The following is a 24,499-nucleotide window of genomic DNA, read 5'->3' on the forward strand; positions in this document are numbered from 1 at the left end:
GCAGTTTGCGATCACTGAACAGTAAGAATGATTAATAAATCCATATGAAACAGTCCCTTAAAAGTCACGTCTCGCTTTCAGTTTCGGGCTTTGGCGCGTTTTGCACTGAGCGTGTCTCTCTCTCTCTCTCTCTCTCTCTCTCACTCACTCACTCACTCACGCGGGCATGCACTGTGGTCTCATGAGGAAACGCTGCTTTTTGATATAGTGTTTTTCTTGCTCCCGAATACAAACAATTTTTCAAGTATTTGTTCGAATCAAGTATTCGTAAAAACACACTATTCGTGCCTTTCCGAATACCGTATTCGGGTTCGGCTCCACCCTTAATATATATATATATATATATATATATATATATATATATATATATATATATTTATTTATTTATAAATGTATATATATATCAAAGCCAGGGCATTACTCTGCCTTTCAGCATGAGCCCTCCAAGTTTAGCGTGTTTCCTCATTAAACGCAATTAAAGCGTATGCTTCGCGTTGTTGTGCCAGAATCCTTGTAAAAAATTTATTGAATATATAAATATATATATATATATATATATTTATTTATTAGTGCTGTCAATCGATTAAAAAAATGAACTAATCACACCTTTTTAAAAAAATGTATCGCGATTAATCACATATTTAACTTGCTTAACATTTTTATTACCAACTTAAATATGACAACTAACTGAGATATAGTACATTTAGTTATTTAAAAAAATTTTATTATTATAAATTATACATTTACACTATATTTTTATACTATTAACCATTTAACACTATGCGTTTAACACTATATAAATAAAACTTTTTAACTCATCACTATACATTACATTTTAGCATACATGAAATTGTGTTTCTCATTATTTACATTATTTTGCCATTCATTACTATTGATTTCAGTAATATATAAGTGATGCATGTTGCCTTGGAAGCTGTTGTAGCTATTCTCCCACAAAGGTAATATTCACTCCTATATACAACATTAAACATCGTCTCACTGTGCTGTCACTACATGTTGTTAGGTTGTGTCCACTGAATAGGGCTCGTCTCGTCTGTCTGTGTTAATCAAGCATGTGCACATTGAGTCTGACAGTATCATTTTCAAACTAATCCAATTTCCACTCCAAATCCCAAACCCCCCAGTATCCAGCATCAGAGAGAAACCTGTGCGTTTGAGCCCTGATTCGGTCTGAACTGAGGTCAGACGTATACTCCGATTCAATCACTGAGTACACATCTTCACACGGCAGACAGGAGTGAATCTGCACAGATGGTCATAGTGGCACATAGTAGAGAAGTGCTGCATGTTTCTACTTTTTCTTGGACAGCAAATCAAGCAGCAATCTGTTAACCGTTGGAGAACGCTGTGAGAATGTAAAAATAACAATCACAGTGTCACCAGCCGAGCTTTGGGTTTAAATACAACACGTGTCAAGTCTTTACAATTCAAGTTTACTTGTAAAGCGCTTTACACAATAACGATCAATCAATTAAAATGGGGGTAAAATTCAATGAGACGTTTTTTGTGCAATTTGACATGCTTATTTTACCCAGCATTGTGTTTGGTGTCCTGATTGGCGTAAGATCATCATTGTCAATCAATTTCCTACGTGCCGTGTCTCCTGTACAGTACAGAATGCGTTTAGCCTGCCAGATTTACCACTCTTTGATTGCTAGCAGTGTTACTCTGGAGTGCTGCATGTGGGGGTTGGAACGATAAGGAAATTTCCCCACCGGTTAATCGACATGTGACAACACCGGTAATGTCGGCATCACCGTGTATTAATAACCGGTAATACCAGTGTCTTCCTCTTTTTTCTGCTTTTAAATAGCTTATAATTGCATGCGTATTTTACTTTCACTTTCAGTTTTGCAGGAATTGCCAACACGTGCTGCATAAGGGCGCCATACACACTACACAGTACACACTGGCAAGATGACAAGTGCTGAACTCTGCTGAACAGCTGAACTTCGGAAAAAGTGATCACTGCAGTTGCCACGATGGTTGCTTTGTTTCTCTGCAGTTAGCTTAGACTATAATTGGCTTAGGATTGCTAAATCACTCGTTTTAATACAAAATAAGATTACTTATTATTAAACATTGTGAGATGATGGTCGCGTGATTTTTAAAATAAGAGTATGCGTTGCAAATTTATGGCTATTGATCTTATCTACCCGCGACCCACCCATAGTTAAACATCGAGTAGGTTTGTTGAAGGTGCGTGTATTAGTTGCTTCTCCTCCATATGCTGCCACCTTTGTCAGGCAAAGTTTGCAGATTGCCTCATTAACGCTTTCAGGTTCTCTTTTTGCATTTGGTTTGAGCCCAAAATACTGCCAAACAGGCGCTTTTGCATTGCGTTTTGACACTAAATCGTCCGCCATTCTCTTTCTGTAAATTCGACTCCTCTCCTTCTCCTCACGTAATAAATAAAATATGACGCATTGTAGCTATGTTCAGATTTTAATTATAGTGCATGCTCTGGTCTTCAGTAAATTCTTTAGACCTTTCTCTCTTATATGTTGTAGTGCTGTATTTATATCATAGTAATCTGCTAGTGTTTGCTTTGCTTTGGGTTTTTCGAGGTTGAATTTTGTGAAATCCTGATTACAACAGAGAAATACTTGGAAATCTATGTAGACTGATGGCATTTCATGCTGTTTAGCCATATAATCTTAAAATGAGAGCAAAATCAGCTGTTTTGTCTTCACTCTAGACATTACGCTAGAGAATCACTTAAACACTAGCTCTACAGTGACGTTGGTGAATGAGCAACGGTTTCTCATGTTCTGACGTCAGCTACAGATGTGAATGAATGGCGGAATAAAGTAGTTCCTCTAACAAAATAGTTTTTAGACTTTCAATGTTTGATTTTCTTTTGTATATACACGAATATGCAGTCAAACTGTTGTTTAAACGCAATATCAAATACTTTTATTAAACAAATACAAATACATTTGTATTTGTTTAATAAACAAATACTTAAAATAAACAAATGTGGGGACCGCGTTACAGTGGATAAGTGACGTCCCCGATGTTTCATCTTAAAACCAGTAACAAAGTCAACACCATCTATCGTGGCAAGCTTACTGTATGTTTGCAAGTTTTCTCCCCAACAAACCCCATAATGCCAACGAAATGTTCTGCACCCTTAAAGGCACCTTCGGTGGCACCTAAAATGCATGCAGCTTCATAATGTTGAACATGGGTACGAAAAGAAAAAAAAAATACTAGATGCAGTTCACTAAATGACCACAGGTGTCGCCAACAACAAGGCTTTCTGACTCTGTCTCTGCATTTTTCTTCCAGAAGCTGATCTTCTTGCCTGATTATAACGGTGTGCTCAGATGTGACAAAACGTGAAATCGCTGCATCAATTAGCACGTTCCTGACAACTTGTGAATAAAACTATCATAAAGTGCGGCTGTGAATGCAAACAGAGACATTCGCTAATGCATCTGAAGGACGCTCATCAGCTAATGAACCCAAAAGGCACACATTTACACAGAGAAAGCTGATAATTATTCGACGTGTAAAAGAACACAAAGCCTCTTTTACGGCATTAATAAGCCTCACTAGCAGACGCTACACCTGTTTCAATGCAGATGCGTGGGCCTGAAACGCTGGTGCAATAAGGCATAAGAGGTATAGCCTGTCGTTTTAATTGAGTCAGAGGAGACGGCTGTGATTAATGGAGCTCTTTCTGCATTTCTGAGGTTCAGCAAAAATATAACAGAAATGCACAAAGTCAGCATTAACATGCTGTTTCTGTGGCCGCAGGTGAGCCTAAACTTGACCTCTTGTGCACAAACAGGTGTGGTTTGACATAATGAGCTTTGATTTCTATGTTAGGGGTCGCCTGTACTGAGTCAAAAAGATGAATGAATGAGATTTTGGGGTAAATTCGATGTAAATGATCCTGCATGTGTTTTCCTGCAACTACTAAAGATTGAAACTAAATATTAATTTAAAAAGCATTACACAATTTCAAAACATGTTATATTTATAATATTGTAAAAATGTAATTGACATTTGAAACCAAAATTATACTATAAACATCTATATTCTCAAATCTGATTGGCTGATAGCCATGCGATATTCCCCGCACTCGTACAGCCTCTTCACTCTTGTGTATTACTCCGCCCACACAGAGAGACAGCAGATCAATAAACTCACTATAGTTTGACAAATATTGCAGCTGTTGGACAACATCATGTACTTTTGAGGCTTTTTTCAGGTGGGAATGTAGTGGCTTAGATTACAACTCACAGTTTATTTATAAGGATAGTGGCTATTTTTAAATATTTATAATGTCAGATATTTAGCACGTTGGTGACCATCAGGCTGTCATTCTGAGTAAAGCATAAACGGTTGCCGTTCCGCCACAAGATGGCGACAGAGATTATATAATAAAAAACTCGGCATAAATTTCAAAGTACAGCTGATCAAATTATTTTAAATCAGGTAAGTGACATTTTAAGTCGATCTTTCTCTTTTGTATGCTGTAGTGCTGTATTTATACCACAGTAATCGGCTAATGTTTGCTTTGGCTTTTTCAGGATTAATTATTGTGAAATCCCGATTGCAACAGAGAAATACTAGGAAATTTCAGTAGACTGATGACATTTCATACAGTTCAGCCTTATATTCTTAAAATGTGAGCAAAATCACCTGTTTACTTTAGACATTATGCTAGAGAATCATTCAAACACTAGAATGAACAATTATTATTATTATTATTATTTTTTTTTTTTAATTAAATTTTTTTGGGATTTTTGTTTGAAATTAAAACGTAACATGCCTCGTGATGCTAATGTGAATGATTTTAAGTATATTTCCCAGCAAGTCTAAAGTACTAAATTAATAAAACTAAAATTTAAAATATATAAGTAAAAGTATATTAAAAATATATTATATTTGATATTAAAAAAAAAAAAATATATATATATATATATATATATATATATATATATATATATATATATATATATATAATACATCTTGCTAAACTGACATTTAAATTTGTATATTTTGTGTTTTGGTTTTAAATATAGTTGTGTAATTTTCTGCTTCACGTTTTTTGTTTGCTTGTTGTTTTAATTCTAAAACAAATAATACATGCAATTAAGAAAAGACAAACGCACAAAACATTATGAAAATAGGTGAATTGAAATATAACCCTAAATTTAAATATTGTAAATCATGACAATCATAAAAAGTATACAGTCCTGAAACTTAATAAATATTTCAACTAAAATGAAATTAACTTTGTAAAAAGAGAAGAAAAAATTACTTATTAAATACATATAAATATGTATGTATATATTGTAAATAATAAATTATATGTATAATCAAAAAATCAATTGCTAGCTTTTAACAATTTTCTAAACCATCTACACATTTTAGACTCAGTAGTTGATCTTATCTTCTTCCACTGCATTTCTTAACTGCTTTTAAAAGATGAGATCATAACAACAACTCCTTGTTTTCTTTTTTCTCTTTCATCGTACAAGCCAGAGCAAAGACTCATGTTTAAAAAAAAAACAGCCTTTAATAAGTGTAAATATATTCCTGATTTCACAGGCACCAAACCGTAACCCTGTCGTGAAGAGTTACGCACACAAACCTGTCTTCGGCCAAAACAGCGGTTCAGTGTCAGTTTTGTGGCAAATAAGTGTGTCAGTGTGTTATTAGCGTGGTGTGAAGACGAGCTAATAAGAGGCCGTTCATGTCAGAGATCTTTTGTGTTGTGGATCATATTCAGCGCTTTGCATATTTCGCATCAGCGCTCAGGCTATCATTAGCTCACTGCTTCTCCTATAGCGGGACAAAGACACGGAGCAGCCAAGCTCTTTGTTCAGCAGCGCCAGTGTGTGTGTGTGTGTGTGTGTGTGTGTGTGTGTGTGTGTGTGTGTGTGTGTGTGTGGTTGTGTTGTGATTGTGAGTGGGGGGGTGGAACGCGTGTGTGTTTATGTGTGTACATGCAAGTGATTGTAGGGGAGGTGGAATGCATGTGTGTTTATGTGTGTAAAAGTGTACGTGTGTAAAAGTGTACGAGTGTGTATGTAGGTTTGTGGGTGTGCTTGTGTGCACATGCGTGGTTGTGATAGTGTGTGTGTTTGTGTGCACATGCATGTGCAAATGTGTGGACATGGGAGTATGCATGTGTGTGGCATGCATGCATGCTTGTGTGTGTGTGTGTGTGTGTGTGTGTGTGTGTGTGTGTGTGTGTAAGTGATTATCGTGTATGCATGTGGGTGTTAATGTGTGCGCATGTGTGATTGTGATAGTGTGTGTGAGTATGTGTGTGTGCATGTGGGTGTTTGTGCTTGAGTGTATGTGCATGTGTGAGTGTGCATATGTGTGAATTCTTGTGTGTGTGTGTGTGTGTGTATGCATAGAGTGCATTTGTGTGTGAGTGTATGTGTGTGTGTGTGTGTACATGTATGCATGTGCATGTGTGTGCGTGTATGTGTGTGTGTAATAAAGCGTATGAGTGTAATCTGTCTGTTGGCGAGGGTCCTGTTGGCTGTCAGCCTGTTGTTGGACGTGTAGAGAAGTGAATAAATGACGGAGCGCCTCCTGCAATCTCCATCCACACACACGCACACACACATACACTCCCTCACAGGAGGACAGAAGGGTTTAATGTGCATCTGCTCTGATGATAGCAGAACAAGAGCAGTGTGTGGTACCAGTGCATTTACACCAGACCAGCGGACATCTTTACCTTCTCCAGCCATTAAACACATAAAGCATGTCTGAAAGCCGGAGATCAGGGCGCACCTCAGAGGGGGGAAAATAAAAATAAATAATAATAATATATATGTGTACACTTTAATTTATATTTTCAATGTAAAAGTTAAAATTTAAATATTTAAATTTGATTTATAATGATGCTGAATTGTATTTTGCATGCAAAATGTACATTGAGTAATTATGCATATTTTACAGTTATGATTTTAATATAAATGTTTTTTAAATTAATTTTCCATTAATGTAATGCAATGCGGAAATTGTATTTTGCATGAAATAAATGAACATTATTAATATTTATGTACATTTATTGTAATGATTATTTATGAATAAATTCATTTATTCATTTTTTTTGTCGGCTTAGTCCTTTTATTAATCTGGGGTCGCCACAGCGGAATGAACCGCCAACTTATCCAGCACGTTTTTACGCAGCGGTTGCCCTTCCAACCATAACACATCTCTGGGAAACATCCACACACGCACTCATTCAAACTCATACACTACAGACAATTTCGCCTACCCAATTCACCTGTACCGCATGTGTTTGGACTGTGGGGGAAACCGGTGCACCCAGAGGAAACCCATGCAGACACAGGGAGAACTTGCAAACTCCACACAGAAACGCCAACTGACCCAATCGAGGCTCGAACCAGCGACCTTCTTGCTGTGAGGCGGCAGGACTACCTACTGCGCCACTGCATTCAATAAATTATTATTGACTATTTTAACAAATGATTTTTTTAAAAAAAAGATAAATTTAACATATGTAAGATTTTTAATTAATTCCTGCTACTACAATGCAGAACTTGTATTTTGCATTAAAAATAAAGCCTGGTTTTATGTAAATTTAAAAGAAAAATCTAATAACTTAATTATTAACCTAATTTTTTGATATTTTGCTGGTTTATATGAAAGAAAATTGGAATATGATTATGCTACTTTATGCAAAAAATAATTTAATTTAATTTGTAAAATTAATACATTCAAAAAAAAAAAAATATATATATATATATATATATATATATATATATATATATAAATTATTTAAATAATTTGTCAAATTGATCACATTAACTAAATCTTACTCTTTAAAATTTAAATTCATAATTATTTCATTCAAATACAGAAGTTACAAAAAAGTATCGCACCTTATAATTTTGTCCCTTTAATTCTGCTGTGACAGTCGTGAAATTGTCTGGCTTTCTAAGAGATCCACCCGTCTATGTTTAATCCAGCATATTCAAAAATAATTGAGCTGCTTTCATATTACACTCATGCAACAATTCATCAAGAGAAAACACGCGATTTAGAAAGCCTGACGTCAACTGTGAGGTACGATTGGTGATAGAAGGGATACAGCTGCAGCCAGAAGTTAACTAAAATATTTACATTATTTATTAAACTACCCATTAATTGCATGTTATTAACATCAACTCTTATCTCAACTCTAACAGTAATGAAAAAACAGTAATTATATCCATTATTGTACTTAATATTTATTAAAATACACATTCAATTGTGTTTTATTTACATCTACCCCTACAAACCAAAAACACAACCACCACAGTAATGTAATAACAGTAGTTATATCCATTATTATTCATATTAATTATTAAATTACCCATTAATTGCATTCTATTAACATCAACTCTTACCTTCACAGTAAAGTAAAAACTGTCATTTTAACCAGTATTATTCATATTTATTAAAATACACATTAAAATACATCTTATTAACGCTTACATCAAAAATCCAACCCTCAAAATAATGTAAAAACAGCACTTATTGTTGTACAGTGTCACAAAAATGATGCAATACTAATGTGCATATCCACAGCTGTATCCCTTTTAAACGTTACAGTAAAGCAGGGGTGTCCAAACCCAGTCCTAGAGGACCGCTATCCAGGAGAGTTTAACTTCAACCCTAATCAAACACACCTGAACCAGCCAATCAAGCTCCTACTAGATATTAAAAGCTTCCTGGCAGGTGTGTTGAAGCAAGTTGGAGCTAAACTCTGCAGGACACCGGCCCTCCAGGAGCGAGTTTGGACAACCCTGCTGTAAGGAATTGAGAAATCCTATCTCTCTTTCTATTTATAAACCAACACTGAGGCCCAGAAGAAGAGCAACCCTCCTTATCTGCAGCTCAACGGCTCCCCCGTGTGTCAGGATTGAAAAGAGTGTGAATGTTGAGTGTTTCTCACCATACTGAGCTTCTCCGTTCTGCAGCTCCAGCTTGATGTGCTTGTGTTTCTCCTTCATGCGGCTCAGGTCGAGTCCACTTCCTGTGCTCAGAGTCTGCAGCTTTCTATGCAGGAGCTCCAGACGATCCCTCTCTCTGTACACACTCCTGATCTCCGCCTTAAGCTCTTTAGCACTGCTGAAATCATTTCCTGAAGCACAAGCAAGTTGTGTGTCAGCAGTGTGTGAATATAACCAGCTTCTAATGATAAACATTAATGAACTATATTTTTTTATAATCACACTTGATTAAAACAGTCTGCAGAAACACTTTGATTGACATTCTCCCTTTGTACATCTGTAGCTCCGCCCTCTTTTGAAAAGAGCACAAACTCATTTGAATTTAAAGTGACAGTCACCAAAACGGCACAAAGAGGATCAAAGCCTAAAAGAGTCAGTTTCAGAGTTCATTCATTCATTCAATTATTTTCTTGTCGGCTTAGTCCCTTTATTAGTCCGGGGTCGGCACAGCGGAATGAACTGCCAACTTATCCAGGAAGTTTTTACGCAGCGGATGCCCTTCCAGCCGCAACCCATCTCTGGTAAACATACACACACACACTTATACACTACCGACAATTTAGCTTACCCAATTCACCTGTACCGCATGTCTTTGGACTGTGGGGGAAACCGGAGAAAACCCACGCGAAGGCAGGGAGAACATGCAAACTCCACACAGAAACACCAACTGAGCCGAGGTTCGAACCAGTGAACCAGCGACCTTCTTGCTGTGAGGCGACAGCACTACCTACTGCACTACCTACTACTACCTACTGCAATATGAATATTTATTTACATTTTTAAATTAAGATTTTAATATAAATATAACATTTTACATTTATGCTATACAATGCTGAAAGTGTATTTTGCATGAAGTGAAAATTTATGTACACAAATATTGGATAAATATGCTTTTATTTAGAAGTCACCTGTACTGGATTTAAGACACACATTTTGTTAGTTCTTGCCATGGGAATTGGACTTATGTTTTTTGTGTCCCATACTTTACTGTTTGAATAAATAAAAAAACACTAATGAAATGTAAGTGTATATATATATATATATATATATATATACTCATCTGCCACTACTAGTACCAAGTCAAACCCCTTTTGCCTTCAGAACTGCCTTGATCCTTCATGACATGGATTCAACAAGCTACTGAAAATATTCCTCAGAGATTTTGCTCCATATTGACATGATCGCATCACACAGTTGCTGCAGATTTGTCTGCTGCACATCTATGAAGTGAATCTTCTGTTCCACCACATCCCAAAGGCGCTCTATTGGATTGAGCTCTGGTGACTGTGGAGGCCATTTGAGTACAGTGAACTCATTGTCATGTTCAAGAAACCAGTCTGAGATGATTCACGCATTGTGACATGGAGCGTTATCCTGCTATAGGCTGTGGCATTGACACAATTCTCAATTGGTACTTATGAGCCCAGAGCATGCCAAGAAAATCTCCCCCACACCATTACACCACCACCGCCAGCCCGAACCATTGATACAAGGCAGGATGGATCCATACTTTTTATGGTGTTGAGGCCAAATTCTGACCCGACCATCTGAATGTGGCAGCAGAAATGGAGACTCCTCAGAGCAGGCAACGTTTCTCCAATCTTCTATTGTCCAGTTTTGGTGAGCCTGTGTGAATTGTAGCCTCAGTTTCCTGTTCTTAGCTGACAGGAGCGGCACCCGGTGTGGTCTTCTGCTGCTGTAGCCCATCCGCCTCAAGGTTGGACGTGTTGTGTGTTCAGAGATGCTCTTCTGCAGAGCTCGGTTGTAACAAGTGCTTATTTGAGTTACTGTTGCCTTTCTATCTGCTGGAACCAGTCTGGCCATTCTCCTCTGACCTCAACAAGACATTTGCACCAACAGAACTTCCGCTCACTGGACATCTCCTCTTTTTTAGACCATTCTCTGACATGGCTGTGCGTGAAAATCGCAGTAGATCAACAGTTTCTGACATGCTTAGACCAGCCCTTCTGGCACCAACAACCATGCCACGTTTAAATCTCTTAAATCCACTTTCTTCCCAATTCTGATGCTCGTTTTAAACTACAGCAGATCGTCTTGACCATGTCTACATGCCTAAATGCATTGAGTTGCTGCCATGTAATTGGCTGATTAGAATTTTTTATTTATGAGCAGCTGGATAGCTGTACCTAATAAAGTGGCCAGTGAGTGTTTATTAATTAAATGAAATCATTTTTTTGTGATGAAATCAAAAATTTAAAAGGGACAATCAAAGGAAAAAAAAATTATGCCACATAATTAAGACAGCATGCAAATAATATTTAAAAAAATATAATCAAAATAAACTGGGACATGGGGATTCAGTAAAAGAGAAGTGTCAAACTAAATAAAAAAAAAGAGCATGCAAATATAACAACATAAATAATACAAATTATATAAAAACTAGAATGCAGTAGGAGATTTTAAATGTGAAAAAGTGCATTTAATTCATGAATTTTCTGTAGAAAGTGTAAGATGGCACATCTTTTAGGTGGTTATTAGGGTATTGCTGTGCAGCTCAACTGTTTATATCATTGATAATAATCAGAAATACTTTCTTGATCATCAAATCATCATGTTATAATCATTTCTGAAAGACCATTAATTTTAAACATTTTAATGCATTTTGATTACATAAACTGAGCCCTGACGGTTATAAACTCTTGTATGTGTGCAGCATTGGAGCGGCTGCTGTCGAGCACACAGTGATTTATAAAGTGCAGAGATGAGATCAGTGGTGTTTCTGTACCTGATACGGCTGTGAGTTTGGCTTCATGAAGCGCCAGCAGCTGCGTTTCGCTCTCGCTGACCTTCTGCCTCAGACTGAAGCACAACCTCTGATTCAACAACACCTGAAGGAGCACACAAACGAGCAGAAAAACAAACGAACATATAAGAAAATTAGCAGATAAAAAAATTTGCTAATGCAAATATGCAGACAAAATGAGTATACAAAAAATGAGCATACTAAAAAATTTACAAAGTATTAGATAACAAATTAGCAAAAAAAAAATGGTAGACAAAAATAATATAAATATTTATGTGTGTGTGTGTGTGTGTGTTTAAATGTTAATTATTTTTGTCTTTTTTTGTCTGCTTATATTTATATATATATATATATATATATATATATATATATATATATATATATATATATATATATATATATATATATATATATATATATACTCTTTTTACGTTACTTATTTAATTAGATTTTATTGTACTAAATTTTTGGCTAAGTGAATCTTATGTATAATAATTTTTTTTTTTTTTTAAATATGCAAAAATAAAAAAATAATTAAATCAAAATAAAATAAACAAATATTTTTTTATTAAAATTTAAATAAAATATAAAATAAAATAAAAATACATAAAATAAATAAATAAAATAAAATAAAACAAATTAAAAATAATTAAAATAAAATAAATGAAAATAAATGAAATAAAATAAAAAAATAAAATAAAAAAATAAAATCTCAAACACTTTGATGAATTTGGTGCCTCTGTTTGTTCTGAAAGCCTGTAATGGACAGACAGTCCACATGCACACAGACACGCACACTGCACCTCCTGATGTGCGAACGGTTGTGAGTGAGACTGCTGATGTTTTGCCAACAGATAATGGGGAACCAGAGGCCGAACACACACTGGGCCACTTTAAAGACAGCTCATCTCCTCTCAGACACACACTATGCACAACACACACACTCACTCTCTATCTCTCTCTCTCTCTCACACACACACACACACACACACACACACACACACACACACACACACACACACACACACACACACACACACACACACACACGCGCGCACGCACGCACACGCGCACACACGCGCGCACACACACACAAAAACACACAAAAACACACAAACACACAAACACACAAGCATGTTTCGAGATAATGAACTCTGATGATCTGCTCTTACTTTAGTCTCTGCTTCTCTGATGGACAAACTCAGCACTCGCTCCTGCTCTTCAAGCCTGAAATTAAACAATTATACAGGATGAAAATAATATGAGCTGTACATTATACACTACAGTCAAAATAAGTCAACTATAACAAGTAGCAACAACTAATACTGCATAAAATATTGTTTAAATGAATTCAATTGCAAGTAAATATTCAATTGTATTAACACTAAATAAATTCATAAATTAAAAACAAATTTTTTTTTAAATAAATTATTAAAATAAAAAAAACACTTAAAATATTATTAAAAATTGCAAATATATTATTATTATTATTGTTGTTGTTGTTGTTGTTGTTGTTATTATTATTATTATTTATATAGTCATTATTATTCTTATTCTTATTATTGCTCTTATTATTATTGTTATTATTATAGGTAAATAAATTCATAAAAATATACATAAAACTATATAAATACCTAATAAATAAAGTATTTAAAAAAACATCTAAAATATTAATTAATTAATTTTTTTATATATTACTATTATTATTATTACTACTACCACAACTAACAACTATTTTTTTATTTACATATTTATTTTTGAGCATATATTATCACAAAATAAATCCATTAAAAATTAAATATAAATTACTACTGAATAAATTATAAAAAAGATCTAAAATATGTTTTTTTAAATATACGTTCTTTTATTATTATTATTAAAATTAATAACTATTATTATTATTATTATCATCATCATCATCATCATCATCATAATCACTTAATTCGTCCATTACAAAATAAAAATAATATAAAAAGCTACTAAATATATTATTTAAAAAAATACCTACATTTTTGTAAATTATTATTATTATTATTAGTAGTAGTACTATTATTATTAATATTAACTGTTGTAATAATAATAATTATTATTATTATTAACTGTTATTATTATTATCATTTCTATATAATTATTATAATTTTTTTATTATTTTTATCATTATTATTATTTTTTTTATTATTATTATTATTGTTGTTGTTGTTGTTGTTGTTACAAAATAAATTAATTAAAAATTATACAACAACTAAATAAATATTTTTTAAAAAGACCTTAAATATTAATTACTTTATTTAAAAATATATTATTATTATTATTATTGTTATTATATTTTTATTATTTAAATAGTTATTATTATTATTATTATTATTATTATTATTATTATTATTATTATTATTATTATCAAAATAAATTCATTAATAAAAACAACTACTAAATATTTTTTTTTAAAAACACCTCAAATATTAAGTAATTTATTTTTTGTAAATGTATTATTATTATTAATAGTAATAATAATAACTATTAATATTTATTTACTTTATATATATATATATATATATATATATATATATATATATATATATATATATATATATATATATATATATATATAGTTATCATTAATATTACTTTGTTATCACCAAATAAATAAATTAAAATAATATAAATAACAATTAAGTAAATTATTAAAATAAAAACATTTAAAATATTTATTTATGTAATTATAATAATAATAATTATAATTATAATGCCTATTATTATCATTTATTTTGCTTGTATATAGTTGTATATACTTATTTTGTTCTGTTAAATATCCTAAAATGTTCACGTAAATATCATGTATATAAGTTATTTATAATAAGAACATTTCTCATTTTTGCTGTAAAGTACTAATTTAAAGCTATATAAAGTATAAAAAATAAACAAAATTAATAAATGGTTTAGTTTTATAAAACAAATATATATTTTAAAAGAATAATCAAAAATCTAAAAAAAATAAAATAAAATAAAATAAAATAAAAAAAAAATCACAAAATCCTAAACCTACAAATAAACTGAAAACAACAAAATATATTAAAAACAGTGAACAGTATAATGAACAGTATATTAATACCAATAAAATTACATTAGTCTGTTTCATATTAATACAGACGTCTTAGACAGGATTGAGTAAGATCAGTTTTTTTTAAATACTTAAAATATCTAAAACATTTCACAGCACTTTAAGACGGAAAACTGATATTTTCCACACAAGCATGTGAAAGCATGAACTCTGTGGAGCCTGAAAGCAATAAAAATTCATGACCTTGCCAAAAAATCTCGTTTTCAAAAAGCACAGGTAAAAACACAATAAAAAGAGGATTGCATGAGCAGAAATAGCAGTGAAAAGCCTCGTCTGCGAATAAATCAATCTCTCAGCAGGGTTTGTGTGCAGCTCAGCTCAGTGTTATGACCTCAATCTGCAGCGCACCTCCAATAAATCTACATATGCATCAAAATCAATCAGTGAGAGAGCAAACACAGTCATGCAATCCAGAGTTCAATATCTTTGCGCTCAGAGGCAGACGCTTCATCCATGCCCTTTGTTTCTCATCTAAAGTTGCCCTGAAACTCCTGCAAAAAACAAATCCACTGAAGATGAGTTTTCACTAAAGCGGGTCAGTCTGCAAATGTCAGAAAACTGCTGAAAGCCGATCTGATGCCACAGGCAATATATACAGAAAATGGCACTGAAATATCACCTGCTGCTCTGCATTTTAAACTGAACAGATAGACGGTAGAGTACATTAAAATAATAATAATAATAATAAATAAATAGTTATACATTTAGGCATGTAGACATGGACAGGATGATCTACTGAAGTTTAATCTGAGCATCAGAATGGGGAAGAAAGGGGATTTAAGAGATTTGAACGTGGCATGGTTGTTGCTGCCAAACGGGCTGGTCTGAGTATTCCAGAAACTGCTGATCTACTGGGATTTTCACGCACAACCATCTCTAGGGTTTACAGAGAATGGTCTGAAAAAAGAGGAAATATCCAGTGAGCGGCAGTTCTGTGGGCGCAAATGTCTTGATGATGCCAGAGGTCAGAGGAGAATGGCCAGACTGGTTCCAGCTGATAGAAAGGCAACAGTAACTCAAATAAGCACTCGATACAACTGAGATCTGCAGAAGAGCATCTCTGAACTCACAACACATCCAGACTTGAGGCGGATGGGCTACAGCAGCAGAAGAGCACACCGGGTGCCGCTCCTGTCAGCTAAGAACAGGAAACTGAGGCTACAATTCACACAGACTCACCAAAACTGGACAATAGAAGATTGGAGAAACGTTGCCTGCTCTGATGAGTCTCCATTTCTGCTGACACATTCAGATGGTCGTGTCAGAATTTGGGCCTTACCAACATGAAAGCATGGACCCATCCTGCCTTGTATCAGCGGTTCAGGCTGGTGGTGGTGGTGTAATAATGTGGGGGAGATTTTCTTGTCACACTCTGAGCCCATTAGTACCAATAAAGTGGGACTGGGTCTACATTTTCAGTTTAATGAAATATTATACACACATTATAGTTCCTGGGTGATATTTACACAGACCTGCGGATGTGTGCTGGTGGAGAAACGCTGATGCGCTGGCGATGTTCAGACGTGAGCAGATCCTCCAGCGCTCGAGACGTCAGATGCAGATGAGGAGAGTCTGCGGCCCTGAGGACGGGTCCCTGCATCTCCTGCAGCTCCAGCTGAAGCTCCAGAGCCCTGCTGCGCTCCTGCAGATCCCGCAGCCGCCGCTGAACATCACAAATCTCCTTCTGCACAACACAAACATCTGCGTCACAACAACACTCACAGAAAAACAGCTCAATTCTTAAACTTTTAGTCCAACGCCTATTAGAAGTGTTACATCATTTCTACTAAATGAGGAGTCAAGATGTATAATTCCCCATGCAGCAATGGTCGATTCTGATCAGCATTTTTTTCAGCATCAACTGGCCAATTCCAATAGAAATCAATTATCATTATTTAGAAAACATTTTTATTAGACTGCATGTACATATAGTATAATAGTAATTAGTACACCCCCTTTTGAAAAATCATATTTTTACGCATGTATCCATTCATGAATTTATACAAAACAGTTTTATTAAACCGTTATATTCATTAACATCTTTAGGAATAAAAAGATGATGCATTTAATTTATTTTTTTTGCTTCTGTTAATTTCTCCTGTTTATTATAATTGTATTTCATATTTTTTCCTAATATTTAAATTTGGGTGTACTGACATTTGGACTGTGAGCTTAGTTTTCTTTGTTAGATAGTTTTGTTAGATATTTTGTCTTTAATACTGACTGACCTAATGTATATGAACAAATATATTATTGTAAAGCATCCTATAGATATAAAAAAATTAAAAGAAAAATCTCTGAGGGGTGAACTCATTTATGCTGGGCACACAAACACACAGTTAAAGTCAGAATTATTAACCCTCTGAATTATTAGACCCCGTTTAAAGGAGAGAGGATTTTTTCCAACACATTTCTAAACATAATAGTTTTAATAACTCATTTCTAATAACTGATTTATTTTATCTTTGTCATGATGACAGTACATAATATTTGACTAGATATTTTTTAAGACACTTCTATACAGCTTAAAGTGACATTTAAAGGCTTAACTAGGTTAATTAGGTTAACTAGGCAGGTTATGGTAATTAGGCAAGTTATTGTATATCGATGGTTTGTTCTGTAGACTATCGATAAACAAATATTGCTTAAAGGGGCTAATAATTTTGACCTTAAAATGGCTTTTAAAAAATTTAAAACAGCTTTTATTCTAGCCGAAATAAAACAAATAAGACTTTCTGCAGAAGAAAAAATATAATCAGACATGCTTTGAAAATCTCCTTACTCTATTAAACATTGTTTGGGAAATATTTAATAAAGAAAAATAAATTCAAAAGGGGGCTAATAATATATAAATATAATTCTTTATCATTTTAAGTCAACAATCGGAGCATTTGTACTGTAGTGTGTTGTAATGATAAATGACAACATCCGATTGTTACCTGAATCCTCTGTTTCTCCTCTAACAGCATCTCTCGTGTTTGAGCTCGACTCTGAGAGATGCAGGACCTCTGATCTTCACTCGGGTCACCAGTGCTGTGGAAGAAGTATTTAGAATGATTACAGACTAAAAAATATGCTCGTATTATTATTATTACTATTATTATTATTATTAATTAAGTTATTTTTGAAATGACAGTAAGTGAAATAAAGCTAATATAAAATCAAATGAATTACATCAAATGTGTTTTAAAATAAAAATAAATAAATAAATCAGTAATGTTATTGTGGTAGAAAATATTTTAGAAAAACTACATAGAAATAATGCTTAAAAGTAGAATGACAAAACAACAAATAACTAAAAATAAAATAAATAAAATAAGAACATTAACATAAAAACAAAATAATTATACCTGTCATTTAACAAATATATATAAAATTCTGTTATGTAAACAAAAGAAAACTAAAATGTTGGTGTTTTAAGTGATACTTATATTATATGATGATTATAATCAAATACTTGTAGCAGAACTATATCACTTGTTTAAATAAAATAGCAATGCACATTTGTGCATATATTTATCATTTCTCTCGGCTATTTTATCATGAGCATTTTAATCTCATCAGTTTTCTAAGATGAAACTCGATGAGCTCAAGTGTCTGACTGCACACTGTACAAAAATAAACATATGGAAACAACACGTCACAGGAAGTGCTGTTTAGACACATTCCAGCCCCACCTGTCTGACTTCCTGTTTAAAAGGCTTTTTTCTGAAGCTTGAGTAAACCAACAAACTAACCTTCAAATACAACACCATTAACACAACTATTCAGAAAGGACACATTTAAATTTATCAAAGGTGGCAATAAAGGGTGAATAATATAAACATATTTTCATCAAATTACATTCTTTGAGCATTTAATTAAAAAAATTACCATAAATATAAATAAATAGAGACATTTCTTGATCAGCAAATCAGCATATTTTAATGATTTCTAAATGATTCATTAATCAATTCAGTCACTTATTCATTTATATAGCACATTTACACGCAACAGTGCATTGACCAAAGAGCTATACACCACTAAACTAACAAAAAATAATAATAAATAATTAAAAATCAAACATAAACATGATATCAGGATATACAGTAAAACAAAGAGAAAGAAGAGGATACATCAATGGCTCAGTATACACTACCTGACAGTCTTGTAACCTTGTAACAAATAATAAGTTGACTTCTAGTTGATCATTTGGTGTCAGAAGTGGCTTATATGAAAGGTAAAGTCTCTAGATTTTGCTTATTTGAGCACAATAAAATATGATCATGTCTTGATGTTGAATGATTTGATTAGGACAGTAAGGTCTGACTCTGCTTAGACTAAAGTGTCATCACTGAACAGAAATAATGTCCAGTATAGAATATAAAGTCCTGCTGCAGTGGAGACAGAATGAATATTGTGTCTGACTCCATCATGAGCTTGGAGGACTGCATCCATACATCTCTGACATGACTCACATCACTGATTAATAAAGTCATCTGGAATGAAGAAGAAAGCGTTCCTGCAGGACTCCCAGAGCTCATCAAGACTATTTGTGTTCATCTTCAACGCCTCCTCCATCTTACCCAAGACATGCTCATTAATCTTCATATCTGATGACTGGGCTGGCCAATCCTGGAGCAGCTTGATCTTCTTTGCTTTCTGGAGCTTTGATGTGGAGGCTGAAGTATGAGAAGGAGCGCTATCCTGCTGGAGAATTGTCCCTCTCCTGTGGTTTGTAATGTAATGGGCAGCACAAATGTCTTGATACCTCAGGCTGTTGATGTTGATCATCCAGACCCAAACCATGATTTTTCCTTCACCAAACTTGACTGATAACTGTGAGAGTCTTGGCTCCATGCTGGTTCCAGTTGGTCTTCTGCAGTATTTGTGATGATTGGGATGCTGCTCAACAGATGATTCATGGGAAAAATCCACCTTCTGCCACTTTTTTCAAATGATCAACTAGAAGTCAAGTTATTATGTGTTGCTCTTACAACTGGGATTAATGACAAGACTTTTGTCAGGTAGTGTAGTTGCAGATTATTAGAATGATTTCGTGACTAAAGACTGGAGTAATGATGCCGAAAATTCAGCTTTGAATAACAGGAATAAATGACATTTTAAAATCTATTCCAACACAATGCACTTATTTTAAACTGTAATAATATTTCACAAATTGACCATATTTTTTGCTTGAATTACTGCAGCTTTGTATAGTATAATTGTGATATTTTCCTACCTGCAGTCTGAGTCTGTCCTGTGGATGGCGCTGTTCACTGCTGTTCTGAGCCGCTCCAGATATCCAGTGACTTCAGGGTGTCTGGATGGAAGTCCAGGCTTAAGTGTCGCTCTTTCTCTTCTCAGTTCCTCCAGTTTCTTACCAAAACGCTCAGCTAAACACACAAAAAATAAATACATAAAAATCTGATGTGATGTGAATGGCAGCTTTTATTTGATGGGATAAACAATAACATAACAAACACAAATCTGTAACGCTGCAGGAAGTGTGTGTGTGTGTGTGTGTGTGTGTGTGTGTCTGTGTGTACATGTTTTTGTGACAAATCAGGACACAAATCTGTATAATGACACAGGTATTACAAGAAAGTGGTGAGATATGAAGACACTGCTGACGTCCTCATTTGTCTAAAAGCTTATTAATCACACAGAATGAGTTTTTATCACAAAGTAATACTGTACAGAAGGGCTTCTCAAACTCATTCCTGGAAGTCTAGTGTCCAGCAGATTTCAGCTCCAACACCAATCAGACAAGCTAATGCCGAGTTCAGACTGCATGATTTTGAAAGTAATCGTGTCACAGATGTTTTCACACTGCTTGACTATCTGGGCTAGCGTTTCGTCACTGCTTTGTTTACACTGCAAGATGGATCAGCGACAGGGACTTTCACATTGCATGACTTTACAATAGGAAGAATTGCCGACAACTTCGTCCAAACTACGTCTCACAGCCAAAAACACGTCGTATATCTTTTGTTATTAACTACATAATGAGAAAGAAGCCTTTAATGGGGTAGAAAATGTACATATTTGCTCACCTGGGTTTAAAGGGAATTAGCCATTTCTCCTCAACGTTGATAATAAACTAATTTCTTTCTGTATGAAACATCAAACAGACACGGTTCTGTCAAACCTCCACTAGTTTTTCCTCCATTTCGTGGGTCCAAATAAACCGAAAAAGAGCGCTTTTAACTTCTCCGCCAGCCTCCCGCTGGCCTGCAGCAGGTTTACACACACACACACACACACACACAAGTGAATGCCGCTCTCTCATTGGCTGTAGGCGATCGCTGATGTTATTTTCAGTCATAACTCAATTCACACGGCATGATTTGAATCGCCGACAGCTCCAGATATTCAGCACGCCAAATATCTCAGGCATCGGCGACTCATCTGCGTTTCTCTCAGATCGCGTCTTTGATAATTCATACTGTGTGATTGTCACTCACGTGCACGAGCACGAGCACCGATTTGCCTGTGATTTCAGGCATTTGTCCACGATTTCTCAAAACCTGTCAGCGAGCCAAAATCGGGGCTAAAATCACGCAGTCTGAACTAGGCATTAGGCTAGCTAATCAAGCTTTTAAGCGACAGAAAGTTTAAGCTTGGTCAACTCTGACCTGTAAAAATAGCATCACTTGACAGCGTGAGACCAATCGAGGATCAAAACATGACCTCTCTAGACAGAAATTTAAAACATGGAGCAATTGCTCGCTTTTTTAAATGTCTAATTATCTTTTTTAATCCCGCCCCTTTTCGCAACACCATACAACAGAATTTCACATGCTCAAACTCTAGTGTGACCGCAGCTTTAGGCTTTCTAGAAACACTCTTGCAGGTGTGTTGAGGCAAGCTGGAGCTAAAATCTGCAGGACTCCGGACCTTCAGGACTCACACTATGTACAGTTGCCTCAAACCGGGCTAAAGCACGCTTGTCCCCCCTCCCATCTCCCCCGACGGCCCGCAGTCACATTACGTTCGGGCCTGGGCGCGCTTACGTCATCGATGATGCGATGGTCAGAAGCGCTCTCTCTCAGCACAGTGGAGATTTCTTCAGTTATGTCGCTTAGAAATGCGGGGACACGCAGTCAGATATTTCGCCGAACAGATCAGATACTTTTGGCACTCATAAACAATCAAAGTCCTCGTGCTGCAGGAATTAGGAAGTTTGCTGAAGGTGCAGCTGTCATGTAGTGAGGGGTTTGGCTACTACGGCAGTTTGCGTACACTGAACAGTAAGAATGATTAATAAATCCATATGAAACAGTGCCTTAAAAGTCACGTCTCACTTTCAGTTTCGGGCTTTGGCGCGTTTTGCACTCACACACAAGCGTACCGCACCAAAGCCCAAGTGAACCGCGCTTAAGCACACCTCTTCCAACCGGGATAGGGCCGGCCAAATGAACCGTGCCTGAGCCCAATTCAGCGCACTCACAATTCTCAAACTATCCGGGAAACGGGCCTGGGCACAGTACGGATGGCATAGTGTGAGTAGGCCCTGATAACCCCTGCTGTATACAGTTTCCTTTAACGGTTAGGGTGGGGTTAGAGCAACACAAAATACAGCCTGTACATTATGAAAACCTGTGTAATGTCCCCACAACTTGTAAAAAACAAACGTGTGTGCGTTTCTCTGTGTGTTTGTCAGACAGACTGAACAAAACAAAACAAACACAACTGACCCACTTCTCTGGGAAATGTCCAGTTAAGTAAGTCACAAGGCTTGTCAGGCTCAAAAGGAAGAATAAATAAATGTCCAGCTGACAAATGTAGGTCAATCATCTGATCTGATCAAATCCAGAAGTAACATCATTAGATCTTACACATGAGACACAGAGGGATGTTTTTTTTGAGTACTGTAACTCGGGTGGAGGAAATTAATGCTATTTTATTTGCATGTTAAAATTATCCACATGTGATGATCAGTGTTGGGGAGTAACTAGTTACATGGTTTTACGTAATTTAATTACAAAATAAATGTAACTGTAATTCGTTAAGTTACTGGATTGTCAGAACAAGGTTTAAATGCTAAAACGGCTTGCCATACGCTCTCACCCAGTAGCACAGTTGAGATTTCTCTAGTTATATCGTTTCAGTCGTTTGATATGCCGTCAAATATTTCGCCAAACAGTCCTTAGGGATGCGGTGACATGCAGTCAGATATTTTGCCGGACAGATCCGCCACTTTTAGCGCTCATAAACAATCATAAAGCTCTCGTGCTGCAGGAATGAGGAGGTCTGCTGAAGGTGCAGCTGTCATGCTGTGAGGAGTTCTCGTCTTTAATAAACTACGGCAGTTTGCGTTCACTGAACAGTAAGAATGATTAATAAATCCATATGAAACAGCCCCGTAAAAGTCACGTCTCGCTTTCAGTTTCAGGCTTTGGCACGTTTTGCACTCACACACAAGCGTACCGCGCCAAAGCCCAAGTGAACAGTGCTCGAGCCCGATTCGATGCACTCACACTTGTCAAATGATCCGGGAAACGGGCCTGGCCACGGTACGGATGGCATAGTGTGAGTAGGCCCTGATAACTCCTGCTGTATACAGTTTCCTTTAAGGGTTAGGTTTAGGGGTAGGGTGGGGTTAGAGCAACACAAAATACAGCCTGTACATTATGAAAACCTGTGTAATGTCCCCACAACTTGTAAAAAACAAACGTGTGTGCGTTTCTCTGTGTGTTTGTCAGACAGACTGAACAAAACAAAACAAACACAACTGACCCACTTCTCTGGGAAATGTCCAGTTAAGTAAGTCACAAGGCTTGTCAGGCTCAAAAGGAAGAATGAATAAATGTCCAGCTGACAAATGTAGGTCAATCATCTGATCTGATCAAATCCAGAAGTAACATCATTAGATCTTACACATGAGACACAGAGGGATGTTTTTTTTATGAGTACTGTAACTCGGGTGGAGGAAATTAATGCTATTTTATTTGCATGGGAAAATACATCCACATGTGATGATCAGTTTTGGGGAGTAACTAGTTACATGGTTTTACATAATTTAATTACAAAATAAATGTAACTGTAATTCGTTAAGTTACTGAGAAAAAAAATGTCCAATTAAATTACAGTTACTTATGAAAATGGTAAAGATTACAAATAGTTACATCTAAAAATATTCTTTAAAATCTGGGAAATGTTGAATAATACTAATCTGTTGCTTTGCCTGTTTTTGATATGCACGATGCCTTCTGCTAAGGCCGTTTATTAAAGCAGTGCTATTCTCCTATAACTATATTTCTCAGCAGTGTGGCCGTAGCATTGCTACTTTCTAAATCCAATAGCTTTTCAGTAATGAAGCTATTTTATTTGTCAAGTAGCGCGGTAGCATCCACACAAGCTACATTTACCAATCGCAGATCAATAAGTGACAACACTGACATTCACAGAGCTGTGAGGCCGGTGACTAGCCAATGAAAATAAAGCCATAAGACGGCGAGAATGGCTAATTCTTCTTCTACCTGTTTTACGGTGGTCGACAACAAACTTTTTAGGGTGTTACTACCACCTCTCGCTCTCGTCGGTGATGTCGCCCAATTAGCCTAACACAAGAAATTTGCTTCATGGAAAGATGACTGAGGGAGAGGAGGTCTA

The 24,499-nt window shown here is 35.3% G+C and overlaps 1 protein-coding gene and 1 long non-coding RNA gene across 3 annotated transcripts in view; one reads left to right on the forward strand and one right to left on the reverse strand.

The window, feature by feature from the left end:
- The window catches only part of LOC147841212 (uncharacterized), a 1,204,737-nt gene that overhangs the window by 789,055 nt on the left and 391,183 nt on the right, over positions 1 to 24,499 (forward strand). The window lies entirely within an intron of this gene.
- The window catches only part of disc1 (DISC1 scaffold protein), a 92,686-nt gene that overhangs the window by 42,190 nt on the left and 25,997 nt on the right, over positions 1 to 24,499 (reverse strand). For both annotated transcript variants that reach the window (XM_087277775.1, NM_001142263.1), the window contains 6 exon segments: positions 20,124 to 20,277; positions 17,842 to 17,935; positions 16,375 to 16,586; positions 12,957 to 13,011; positions 11,767 to 11,869; positions 8,963 to 9,151 (listed from right to left, as the gene is read on the reverse strand). In XM_087277775.1, coding sequence (XP_087133901.1) covers positions 8,963 to 9,151; positions 11,767 to 11,869; positions 12,957 to 13,011; positions 16,375 to 16,586; positions 17,842 to 17,935; positions 20,124 to 20,277 — 807 coding nt within the window.

This window comes from Danio rerio, chromosome 13 (genome assembly GCF_052040795.2).
Source record: "Danio rerio strain M-AB ecotype USA chromosome 13, GRCz13ab, whole genome shotgun sequence".
Taxonomy (NCBI): domain Eukaryota; kingdom Metazoa; phylum Chordata; class Actinopteri; order Cypriniformes; family Danionidae; genus Danio; species Danio rerio.